This window comes from Pangasianodon hypophthalmus, chromosome 2 (assembly GCF_027358585.1).
Source record: "Pangasianodon hypophthalmus isolate fPanHyp1 chromosome 2, fPanHyp1.pri, whole genome shotgun sequence".
NCBI classification, from domain to species: Eukaryota; Metazoa; Chordata; class Actinopteri; order Siluriformes; family Pangasiidae; genus Pangasianodon; species Pangasianodon hypophthalmus.
Genome location: NC_069711.1, coordinates 10813785 through 10827356, shown reverse-complemented (window position 1 = coordinate 10827356; position 13572 = coordinate 10813785). Strand labels below are relative to the sequence as shown.

The 13572-nt window shown below is 39.5% G+C and overlaps 1 protein-coding gene across 1 annotated transcript; it reads left to right on the top strand.

Moving 5' to 3' along the window:
• Positions 1–511: 511 nt before the first annotated feature.
• Positions 512–13127, top strand: znfx1 (zinc finger, NFX1-type containing 1). Its single transcript, XM_053229443.1, has 15 exons — positions 512–649; positions 2962–3031; positions 3148–4475; positions 4636–4922; positions 5400–5641; positions 5984–6106; positions 6384–6532; positions 6740–6880; positions 7037–7142; positions 7997–8268; positions 8914–9053; positions 9281–9581; positions 9975–10085; positions 10232–10327; positions 10457–13127. Exons 2-15 carry the CDS (start codon positions 2992–2994, stop codon positions 12902–12904), a joined length of 5784 nt encoding a protein of 1927 aa, XP_053085418.1. The 5' UTR covers positions 512–649; positions 2962–2991; the 3' UTR covers positions 12905–13127.
• The last annotated feature ends 445 nt before the right edge of the window (positions 13128–13572 follow it).

Genomic DNA, 13572 nt, shown 5'->3' with positions numbered 1-13572 from the left:
TGCAAAAGTCAGTTAGCTACCTGGGAAGAAAAACAATTTTATTTGAGAAGATAGACGGGGTATGCATGAAGAGGCCTTGCTGTCTCTTATTATTCTCACACAAAGCAGTAAAATGCATGAAGTTAATGAATCTTTAATGTACTTCTCCTCGAAATATACCCCTGAATCAGCATCATACTTCCTGTATATGTTGCTTGCTAAGATGACATACTCTGAATTGTGAAAGTGTCAACTCCACTGCCTTTTTATTGTCAACAGTCAAGCCTTCAGTTGGTACTGTACTATATTGCACTAAACTAGTATTATCGAAGAAAACAAAAGGTTCAGTGCAGGAAGTTGTTGGAGCTTTGCCTCCTCCTATTCTCAGAAAACAGGCTAATTTTGTTGTAACTGTAAACTCCGGTACTAATTTAATATTTGGGAGCCTCTGCTGTCGCTGAAAGGTCCTGACGTGGAAGCAGTACCGCTTTTAAAACTTGCCACCCCCTTCAACAGCGCCCTGGTGAAGGCTGCTGTTTTGTTTGTGCCTCGCCAGAGGTTTCGGTTATGATGAACTGAACACGAAAGCGAAACTTACAGTCGGTATTTAAAGGCGCTGAGCAGCGCCCTGCTATTACACAACACGAAGCGACTGGACTGAAGACAACCGGTAAGTTTTTGAGCTTTAGCTCACCCTCGTCCTCCTAGACATACCGTTAGAAATGTTAAATGTTTAAAATAGTGTAGAAGTTGCGTATTTTACCTTTCAGTACACAAGTGTAAATGTATTTTGAACCGTCTTCCGCAATGAGGCAGCATAAAGCGCTGTGTTGATCCAGATGCTTACTAATGTAGCTGCGTGACTATTACTATTCTTTCAGGTGTTCTTGTTTTATATACACTCCTGGGCTAAAAAAAAAAAAGGCGGAAAGCCCAAAATGGCAAATATTAAGCTTTTAATGTTCTTAACAACAAATGATTGGTCAGAAAGTTAGCAAGAATGAAACAAATGAACAAATGCACTCCTGAGAGCTCCTGTGCCACCATTTGTTGGTTTACTTTTGCTGAAGTGAACTGTTTGGGGAAAAGCTAGAAACGGGGAAATTCACTTATATAGTCTTGTTGTACACAAAGGCAAAATGTAGCCCTTAAGCCCACAAGGCTTAAACATTTAAAGAAATCAAAGAGAAAAGCTATACCATACTAACTTCCTTTATCTGTTTCATTCTTGCTAATTTCCTGAAAAATGATTTGTTGACCATTTATATATATATATATATATATATATATATATATATATATATATATACACACACACACATACACATACACATATATGGCATTTCGAATGAAACCTTGTAACTATGAGACGCCGCTTTGATAATTACTCTGATAAATACTGATACTTGGCTGAATCATTTGCCGGGAAATAAAAGCATGCTGACTCACCCTTTACAGGGCGTCGTGTCCTAATTGTCCCTGTACAGAGGAGTTCCAGAGAACATGAAATCCAAACGTAGTGCTTTGTTATTTGTGTCATTCGCACGCAATGTGCCACACTGAAAAGCATAACCTTCATTACATTGCTCTTACATCGCTTCATCTCTTTATTTACAAACACTCAGCATGGGATTACTTTTTAGAATTAAGTGAAAACGCTATAAATATAGAAGAATGTCCTGTTAATTCCGCAGTAACATGCAAATGCTTCCATGTTAATATGGCAAATATTTGTATGTTAACGCAATGCATGTGTTAATATGTAACTTGTGGTCATGTTAACACGTTAAGTTTGTGTGAGAAGGCTTTCCTGCGAACAACACGTGGGAACACTCGGGCAACGCCTAATTTTGCATAATAACAAGAAAAATTTGCACATGATGACATAGCAAAACAAACAAACAAACAAAACACTTGCACTTTTATGCATCCACTAGTAAAGTTTTAGGGCATCACTGAATGTGTATTTCAACTGCCAACTGTAACAGTATTTACAGTATTTACTGATTTCCCATAGCTCTAAGTGCAGATATCATTAATTTAATTTATTTATTTTCTATATATGGTTATCTAGATATAAATGGAAATAATGCATAAATACACAAAAGCTGATCAAAAGCTACATGTTAACATGTTTATCTTGTTAAGATGCACATATTTGTCCTGTAAAGCATTTGTGTGCTATATTATACATAATATATCTGTCACTTTTGTTATCGTTTACTTTATCGTTAGTTGCACTGCTTCATTATACTATGAAATCTTTTTACTGTTAACTGTTTTTATTGCATACAGGTTCTCTAGTTCATACTGTAAACTGACTTTTGCTATTGAGTATTGTTTATTTTTATTATTCTTCCTGCCTTGTTCCTTACTGTATATTTTTTGTATTTTTATTGTCTTTGTAATTTTTGTTTGTTGCAATTCTACCCCATCTTTCTCGTGAGGAAAAAACAAAACAAGAATTTCATTGTACCAAAGTACATATGACTATAAAGATCTTGAATCTCTTGTTGGAGTAAACCTAGATTTTACTGCCACCTACTGATGTCTGGTGTGGCATTAGTGCTCAAACAACATAAAGGGGAAAGAACAAAAATTGAAAGTTTCTGTTCTGAAATGATTTTATAATATAGTCTAAACAGTGTCTTTTGGAAGAAATTGGTTATTCATAAGCATAAATACATTGTATTGTTGAACAGTTTGAAGCATGCAAAAGAAAGCAAGGAACAGAACATACACTCAACAGTTAATATATATATATATATATATATATATATATATATATATATATATATACACACACACACACACACACACACACACACACACACACACACACACACAGAATTAAGGCCTCCCATTGGTGGAGACCGTAAAAAAGATGTTTAAAAGGAATTTTACAGTGAAAGAAAATGTAGTGGAGGGCAGTGGTGGGTTGTCCATAGGGGATACAATGCAATGATTTTTATTTTCTTGCAGCACATCGTGACTTGACAGCTCTGATGAACCATGGAAAACCAAAACAGGCCACAAGTACAGCAAAGACGAGGTCCTGCTTCTTTTTCTTCTTTGGCTCCTGTTATACAACTATTTTTGTTCATTTTGTGCTCAGTCTATGACCAATAATTTGTATTTTCTAATTTGGTTCATCTTTTATTGGTGCAGATCAAGAGAGAGGTGGTAGAGGTAGAGGTGACAGAAGAGGAGGTGCTGGAGGAGGACCAGGTGGAGAAGACAGAAGACGAGGTACAGGGGGAGGACCAGGTGTAGGTGACAGAGGAGGAAGAGCAGGTGGAGATGACAGAAGAGTAGGTGCAGGAGGTGGACCAGGCAGAGGTGATAGAAGAGGAATTGCAAGGGGAGGACCAGGTGGAGGTGACAGAAGAGGAGGTGGCAGACAAGGGAATGAGAGAGGTAGAGATCAGAGGAGAGGAGACAACAGGGAGAACCACAGGCTAAATGCATCAAGGGAAAGAGATGGAGCGGAAGGTGCTCATAGAGGAGAAAGGGGTGGAGGATATGGTCAGAGAGGAAGAGGAAGCCATGTGAGAGGGAAGAGTAGAGATGGTACCCCTGAGGTACGTAAACTTGGGTACAAAACACTGGAGGAGCTACTGGAGAAAGATGCATCTGAGGTGGCCATTACTCTCTCCTCCAGTGTGGGTCTGCAGGCTTTGCTGAGCGAGACAACCATGCGGCAGAATGTCGTACAGCTGCTCTGCCAGGTTCTCTGCAAAGCTTTTCAGTCTAGGCATGACCGCAGAATAGTTCTGCACTTAGCTCAGGTGGTGAAGGACTCTGGCTTCTTCCAAACTGTGCTTCCTCACTATGTGGCTGGAATGATGTCTGATCATATCCCTGCTCGGAGACAGCAGTATCCACAGCACCTGGACAACATTATCAACCTCCTGTCTGGCGTGCTCAGCATGTTTCCTTCCAGCTCTATCCGCTCCATCTCAATGTTGGTGGCTCTCTTAAAACCAGTGGTCAACCAGCTGCGAGGTGCTGGCATAGACATTCGATACACAATTGATGAGGATCTGGAGAAGATCCAAGGCATGGTGGAACACCTCCAAGAGAAAGCAAGAGAGGGGACTTTGAGATCAGACAACTATACTGTTCTCATTGGCAATGATGATACTCCTGAAGGGGAAGAAGACTTCAGGAACATGACCATCTACCCAACTCCTGAAGAATTCCGCCAGGACCAGAAACCTTTTCTGCGGGCTAACATTATGTCACAAAGTTACCCCAGTGCCCATATCTACCTGGATACACATTTTAGGCTTCTGAGAGAGGACTTTGTGAGGCCATTACGTGAAGGTATTAGGGAATTGCTCCAAAGCCAGCATGATGAGAGCCTCAGTGGCGTGCCAATAAGAAAGAGACGCTTCGATGATATCAGGGTCTACTTTGACACTCGATTGGTCATGCCTCTCTGCACTCCAACAGGCACCGCCTACAGAGTACAATTTGACCCACGGCCCCTTCAGGTCAGACAATAATAAATCTGAGCTTATCTTTAATGATAATTAATGCTAATTAATATTCAAAAAAATTAACAAACCAGGTTCATTTCAGTTTCATGTTAACTTTATACTGATTCCAGAGAAGTTACAGAAGATAACAGGTTTGCTCTGTACTAATTCACAGTTTGTTCGCTGGGAGAATTCCAAGCGGTTGCTGTATGGGTCCTTGGTCTGCTTGTCTATGGACCATTTTGAAACTTTCCTGTTTGCTACGGTATCTAACCGTGACCCCAAAGAACTGAGAGAGGGCCAGGTGCAGTTGAGTTTCTATAGAAATAGCCGAGATCAACTGGCTACCACCCAGGCCTCTCATTCCTTCCTGATGGTTGAGACCACTGCCTACTTTGAGGCCTATCGCTATGTCCTGGAGGGGCTTCAGGAACAAGAGGAGGATGATCTCCCCTTTCAGAGGTATACAGTGTAGATTAGTTAAATGAGTGTTTAGTTGACCCATGACTTTCTGTTTATAAGATAACTCCTCCTTTGTCAAATTCTGAAACACAGAATAACATTTGGGTGCGATGTCCTGTTCCCTGTAATAGGTGCTGTGGATTAAATAGCCAAATGTATGAAAGCAAACTATGATTCCTAAAGTTTGACAAGTATTTTACAATTATGTCAATTTGCCAACCATATTTGTTGAATAATTGTAGGTATCTCACAGTAGTATCCACTAGCCAAATAGATTGTCTCTCTCCATAATGGTGCATAACTGTGTGACATCCCTTTAAATGATTGTAGACACTCCTTTAATCAACAGAGAATCAGTAAGTTAGAGATTTTGTGGGTCTGGCAGAAAACATTGTAGAATATTATACTCCCAAATATAGTCCCACACTACTTCCACCCCCAAGTAAACGTCTGTCATATTTCTCTGTTGTCTTTTAGATACATTGTAGAATGTAACCAAGATGTTCATCCACCAGCATACTTTGTGCCATTTGAGAGAACTTATGATCTGGCCTGCATCGCAGCAGAGGGTCATAAGGACAGTATGAAACCATTTAACCCCCTCAACCCTACTGCCTGGCCGACTGAGGAGCAACTGGGTCTTGATGACAGCCAGCTCCAAGCCCTTAAACTGGCCCTCACCAAGGAGCTAGCCATAATACAGGGTCCACCAGGCACAGGTAGAGAAATGGAGATTTTAATTACATTCAGATCAATATATTTCTAACCTTCTTCCTATTAGAGCTACTATTTCTTGCAGTTTAACTTGAAGCAAGCATTCTTGATCTAGCTCCTTAAAACATCCAGGTGTATCTCAGTAATAGAGCAAAATGTTCATTGAGGTTGTAAATCAACTATGCACCAGGGGAAGCTGTCAAATAGAAGGATCAGAGTTACTATTATGTAAATAAATTTGGTATAGAAAATAACTGGTAATATTGAAATTAAAATTATATATACCTGGGTTTGAAAGTCTAATTGCTCAGTGCCAAAAACACAATGTCATGTTTTGTTCTTTGCAGGGAAGACATATGTGGGGCTAAAAATTGCTCAGGCTCTGTTACAGAACAGTGTGGTGTGGTCGGCTAATTCTCCAATGCTGGTGGTCTGTTACACCAACCATGCTCTAGACCAGTTTCTGGAAGGTAATATATAGCTAATGCAGTGTTCATTTAATTTTTGCCCTTTTGATAGTGCAGAATTATGCATTGGATAAAATAAAATATATCCATACATACTCTGTTGTTGGAGCAGAATTTTAAGGCTAATTGTATACCACACATTTGATCATTCTTTCATACTGAAGATCAGGAAATTCTTTATAAATACAATTCTATTTAAATACAATAGGAAATGTTTTAAATACAATATATAGGATCCTGCAAGTTTTGCAATAGAGCAGTCATGTTGTGTTTGTCTCAGGAATCCACAGTTTCTTGCAGAAGGGCATTGTGAGGGTTGGTGGCCGCAGTAACAGTGAGATCCTGAAGCGTTTCTCTCTGCGGGAGCTGACCAGGTTGTCAAACTTCCGCAGAGACCTGCCAGCACACCTTAAGAAGGCCTATTTTGAGGTGCCACATAAAGTTTTTCATGTTAAGCATTTTAGCATGTCTCTTTTGGCTTTGAACTGAGGAAGTACATATGGTATTTATTATATACACTGAAATCTCTCAAAGTTGACTCTCACAGGTTTCCATTCCTGACTCAATATGTGAGTATGTTTATATGAATCAGTCTTTAAGGTATATTGCATGTAACATTCTGATGATATTCCACAGATCCAGAGGGAGATGCAGGATGCACAGACCCATATAAAGAAACAGTCAAGTTACCTAGAGTGCAGTCTGCGTGGAGTCATTAATGAGCGCTTCCTGCAAAAGTACATATCTGATGAGCACTGGGACAGTCTGAATCAGCAGGTCAGTCTAAACTGCTCTATTTAATTAAAGAAATGTGTATGTGTAAATTAGGTACAGTATTTAGTTGCTGTTATTATTATTATTATTATTATTATTATTAGTAGTAGTAGTAGAAGTATTAATGGTTTTGCTTGTGTGTGTGTGTGTGTGTGTTAGCCTGAGGTGCTGGGTGTATTTGCAAATGTAGGAAAGAAGTGCTCAGTGATCATGGACTGGCTTTGCCTTGGGGTGTTTCAGCAACAAACTGGCAATGATGAAGCAGGTAAAAAAAAAAAAAAAAAAGTTTAATTTTGTCAGCTGTTTTTTTTTTCATGATCCTTCATGCTCACAGTGCAGATGTAGGTTTTTTTCTTTCTTTTTAAAAAAATTTTTTTTTAAAACACTATCTCTGATGACAGGAAGCACCATAAAATATATTTACTACTTACTAAAATATATTTTATTATTATTCCTCTTGCATTTTTCTGCCTGCTCTTACTTTGTTAAAATTGGAGAAGAAGTTAGACAACTTTTAAAAATAATTATTATAGCTACAGCAATTATAATATTCCATTTCTCACAAAAACTACTTATCATAAATATGTGATGTTTATAATACCTTTGACGTAGTATTTGTGTTTTAAGTAAAGTGAGATATTTGAGAAATTATAACTATACTTACAGCATTTACAATCTATACATCAGTTACAGTTCTCACAATTGTAACACTGAATAATAAATAGTCAACTATACTGTAGTTATTAATAGACAGAGTAATAACCACTGAATAAGTGACTATTCAAAGTGAAACCAAGCCTCTCTGCTATCACTTCGCTATCACTGTTTTACAAACACCACTTATAAATGCATTACAATAATAATTAATAATGTATAATAAACATTGCTATACAGTGTAATCCATTTATTCATAAATACTTATTACCTTGTATATAATAACTTCTGAATGCATTGCAACATATGGACATGTTCATGATTCATTATACTTTATATATGGCCTTCATAAAAATTGTTACCAAAAATATTTTTTCTTTTACCCTTCAATCTTTTAGAAGGAGATTTGCCCTCTTATGCTCTTTCCAATTTTTATTTTCTTACTAACCCCCTCTCTGTCCCCAGAGGCAAATGATGAGGGGGAACCAGGAGAGGATGATGAGCAGTTTTTGGAAGTGGATGAAGAGGCGGCTCTGATCGAGGCTGAAAGAATCCTGGAGGATTCAGACCATAAGGGCCGAGATGGCCGTGAACGCAGGAAGGAGGAGGAGACCATAGCGGAACTAGCTGAGATCATGCTGGCCATGAACCTACATCAAGCTGATGAACAGCTTTCACAGGGACAGGGACTGGGACAGGGACAGGGACAGGGACAAGCTGATAATGAAGTGTGGGAGGTAAGAATTTTCTGAAAAGTCATAATTTAGTATGATTTAGCAAAAGCATATGAATAGCATATGCCTTCAGGTTGGGAGAACTGAAGAGATATACTGTTTTAATTATTGAATTCATTTATTAGTTGTTTTATCTTTAGAAACTCAAATGATCTTGTATTTAAAAGCTAGCACTTCTTGTCAATCCTGCACTCAAAAAAAGCACTGTAAATACATTTATAACATGTTATCTAGCATACATAATACCATATACTACCTGCCATAAGCCTGCATAGTGCTCTTAAAATGTATATGTATGAGCATACAACTTTGTAATTACGTAGCACTTTATAATATCCGTTCTTAAGAACATCGTAGGCAATAATGATACACAGGTATAGTAAAATTAAAACAAGTTATAATGCAGAGCCTATGTTACAGTGCATTGTAGCATTCACATATATACAGTAAAATCCTTTGTATTTAAAAACTTACATGGAACTATTGTAATCTGACATTATGATATAAGGTATTATGAATGCAACATGTTGTAAATGCATGTATAGCACATTATGAATATAGGATGTATATGAAGTGTTATCAAGTATTTTATTTGTGTGCTAATACCAACACCACAATTCTTGTCCGGGTGTGCGTGTGTGTATTCAGATGCAGCGTCACCAGAAGAAGAAGTTAAAGCAGACGGTCCAGAAGGAGTTGAGGAAGAGTGAGGCTATGAGTGAGGAAGAAGAGCTACAAGTGTGGAATGTATGGCAGCTTAAACTAAAAGACAGATGGAGACTTTACCGGTAATTATATGCTGTACCAAAAGCAAATATCTTGCAAAACACCCTTTATATAATTGTGTGAACTGTGCAAGAGGACCCAACCATAACATTGTTCAAAATTTAATTGAATTTAAATTAAACTTAAAAACAACCTGTATTTTCATCCATGTTCCTTTGTTCTTTCCCTGCTCCCTTGCTCAGTGTCTTTTTCCCTATTTATTTTGCTCTTTCACTTTCTCACTCAATAGCCGCTGGGTGTTGCGGTATCAGATTGACCTTCGTGGGAAAGCTCTCCAGGCTGAACAAGTCTATCAGGACGCTGCAGAGCGCCTTTCTGAAATCCGTCGCCGCGAGGATCTGTGTGTGCTCCAACATGCCAAAGTCATTGGCATGACCACCACTGGGGCAGCCAAATACCGACAAGTCCTGCAGGAGCTCAAGCCAAGGCTGGTGATTGTGGAGGAGGCAGCTGAAGTATTGGAGGCCCACACCATTACCACACTCAGCCGAGACTGCCAGCACCTCATTCTGATTGGAGACCATCAACAGGTACAACTGGCCTATAGCACATATCAGTGGGTCACATGGAAAAAATGTTATGCTGAGTATGTAGGCAGAATCATAAAGGCTAAAAAGCCACTATAGCTAACAAAACTCTTATATAAAAGACTTGTTGGATCTTGTAAATTTTTAATATTCGTAGAACTTAAGATAGAACAAATCTTCAGCTCCTGAACAAATACAAATTCATGCATGACATACAATCTACATTTCATCATTTGCTTGTATAATAAATAAATTATTACTATAAGTGAACTGGTAAATTTTAATGTGCCACAGGCTGCTGATAAATTACATTTTCCAAAGGAATACAGAGTTTCAGGTACTTTCCAGAAACTGTTGAATTTGTTTCAAATTAATTTGGTTCACTTATGTTTACAGCTTAGACCTAGCACCACAGTATATGAACTAGCCAAAAATTTCAACCTGGAGGTGTCTATGTTTGAGAGACTTGTCAATGTGGGATTTCCATTTGTCAGACTGAACTACCAGGTGAGCTAATAAATCCATACATCATGCAATTTATTACATTTTATCAAATGTTTATAACTCAAAATATCTTTCAAATCAAATCTAATTAATTAAGCATTTTAAATAAGTGTTGCTTTTTCATTTTCTTTATAAAAATGTTACTACAGCATCGTATGAGACCAGATATTGCTCGTCTTTTGACTCCTCATATCTACTCAGAGCTGGAGAACCATGCTTCTGTACTGGAGTATGAAAACATCAAGGTCAGTTTTTTCATGATTAAAAATTTCAGTGTACACTGGCAACTCACTGTACTTTAGAAATGTCTTCAATATCAAGTACCAAACATTCGCTTAGTTATAGTAACGCCTGTCATTTGTTCCTACTTGTAGGGAATTCTGACAAACATTTTCTTCATCGAGCACAAGTCCCAAGAGGAGGAAATAAAGGATGGACGAAGTCATCAGAACTTTCATGAGGCACGTTTTGTGGTGGAACTCTGTCGATACTTGTTGCGTCAGGACTACCAGCCCTCTCAGATTACCATCCTCACCACCTACACTGGGCAACTCTACTGTTTACGCAAGCTCATGCCCTCAGCTGAGTTTTCAGGGGTCAAAGTTCATGTTGTTGATAAGTATCAGGGTGAAGAGAATGATATTGTCATATTGTCATTGGTGCGCAGTAATCCTGAGGGCAGGGTTGGGTTTTTGCAAATACCAAACCGTGTTTGCGTAGCACTTTCTCGTGCCAAGAAGGGACTATACTGCCTTGGAAACATGGATATGTTTAGCAAGGTGAAGCTGTGGAGTAACATACTTCACACCCTGAGGGAGAAAGGTCAGGTAGGACGTTTTTTGACTCTGAGCTGTCAGAATCATCCAGAAACACAAACCCTGGTGTCATCTTCAAATGACTTTTCAAAGGTCCCCGAAGGTGGGTGCAGCAAGCCCTGCGAGTACCGCTTGGACTGTGGCCATGTGTGCATTCGCATGTGCCACCCTTATGATGCTGATCACAAGAAGTATAAGTGTACCAAGGACTGCCCCAAAGTTCTGTGTGAGCTTGGGCACAAATGTACTAGAAGGTGCTATCAGAAGTGTGGTAAATGTGAGGTACGTTTGGAGAAGATTGTTCCAAAATGCCAGCACAAGCAGAAAATGCCCTGTCATCAGGATCCAGAAAAATTTGTCTGCAGGGTCCCTTGTCAGAAAAAGCTGAGATGTGGACACCCATGCCAGGCAAGCTGTGGTGAGCCATGCACTGTCGATTGCAAAGTGCTTGTTCCTATGGAGTTAAAATGTGGACATACCCAGGAAGAACCATGTAGCTCCTTGAGGAACCTTCGAAATCAGCCAGACTGCAGGACCCCTTGTGACACAGTCCTGAAATGTGGACATTCTTGCTCAGGGACTTGCCACAAATGCCACCAGGGTCGCCTCCACAAAGCTTGTACATATGAATGCCAGCGTGTCCTTCCCTGCTCACACAAGTGCTGTGTGCCTTGCCCAAGATACTGCCCACCATGTACCCTCCCTTGTCAAAATCGTTGTGTTCACAGTGTGTGCATGAGGAAATGTGGACAGCCTTGTGTCCCTTGCATGGAACCCTGTGAGTGGCAGTGTCCACACCAGAGCTGTAGCAAACTCTGCCATGAGCCATGTGACCGTCCACCATGTTTAAAGAATTGTGACAAGGTCTTGCCCTGTGGACATCCCTGTATAGGTCTTTGTGGAGACCCTTGCCCAGATAAGTGCCGCATATGCCATCGTGATGACGTGGTTGAGATCTTCTTTGGTAATGAAGATGAGCCAGATGCTTGCTTCATACAGCTAGAGGACTGCAAGCATGTCATTGAGTCTACCGGCATGGACCGGTACATGGGCATGGATGAGGATGAAGGAGCTGATCTAGACCAGCGCGCTATCCGGCTGAAGGAGTGTCCCAGGTGTCGAACCCCCATTCGTAGGAATGTGCGCTATGGTGCCCATATCAACCGCAGCCTGGCAGAAATTGAGAAGGTCAAGGAACAGATCAATGGTCTGCAGTCTGACATTCAGAATAAGCAAAATGAACTCCAGTTGCTTTTGGAGAAGAAGGACAATTTTAAGGAGCATCTTCCTGTAGAGTACTTAATAATTACTGAGAGGCTTCAGAAGTCTGGCTTATCTCTTCTAGACCTCTGGTACCAAGAGAACTTGATAACATTCCTGGAGAGCCTTGGGAAGCTAATAAAGATGCAAAAAGATCACATGTCTTCAGTTATGGAGGATTTATTCTCACTGCGCATTAGGGAATGTCTCGATTTCCTGCTTGATACATTCCAGAGATTCTCCGATCAGCAGATGGATGATCTAGAACGTGAAATGAAGAGGCTTTCCTACTTAGCTGAGCTCAATGTTCGTTGCAGCATGGCCAAATACACTGTGCTGGAAGTAAAAGTCAATGCAGAGGTGAGACAGGCAAGACAGATTCTGGAGGACACACGGCCATTCACTGAAAATGAAGAAGATAAAGTGAAGGAGATTTTTAAAGAGCTGGAAAATAAGCTTCCACACAGTGGCCTGGGTATCACTGATGAAGAAAGGGTGATGATTGTTAAAGCCATGGCTCTCCCACAGGGACACTGGTATAAGTGTCCTAATGGGCATATATACGCTATCGGCGATTGTGGAGGTGCCATGGAACGTAGCCAGTGTCCTGATTGCAAAGCTACTATTGGTGGAACCAACCATACCCTCACTCAGGGTAATGATGTAGCCAGTGAAATGGATGGAGCACAACATGCTGCTTGGTCAAATGCTGCAAATTTGATTAATTTTAACCCAAGGGATATTTAAAACATTTTGTAATCCTTACAATGAAATTGAATGGGATTGCTATTTTATGTATGTAAACAAAAATGCTGTATGAAATTATGATTTTAAGACAATTTTAAAACTGTCTTATAATACACACATCTACCAATGTAGTGCATATTTATAGTTTAGAACCACATAAAAAATCCTATCACTGTAAAACTTCTAATAAAATAATTGTTGAGGTATAGCACAGACTTTTTCCTTTCTTTTTTTAACCAGTAGGGGGCAGGAGTGTACTGATGAAAGTAACTTTCAAGGCTGAAAGACAAATGAAATGACAGAAATGTATTGTTGCATTACTTGCATATATGTTGATGCCAGGGTGTGTGTGTGTGTGTATGTGTGTGTATTTGAAGCTGTGTAATCATTTCCCTATTTTTTCTAAATGTTTGTTTCATTACTAATATTACTCCCCTACCTATTCATACTATAAGCTCTAAACCATGCTGTAAACCATATACAGAGACCTGGGGTGCATCCATTGGCTTTTTGAGCCTCACAGATTTACTACATCTTAAAGTGGCAAGACAAGGTCAGCAAATTTATCTTACCCTCTAAGAAAACATTGCAGCGCTTCCATTTAACCTGCTTTGTGGAAGCGTGTATCAGTTTATTACATGATGAATGTAGCTTTTTCACAGCATGAA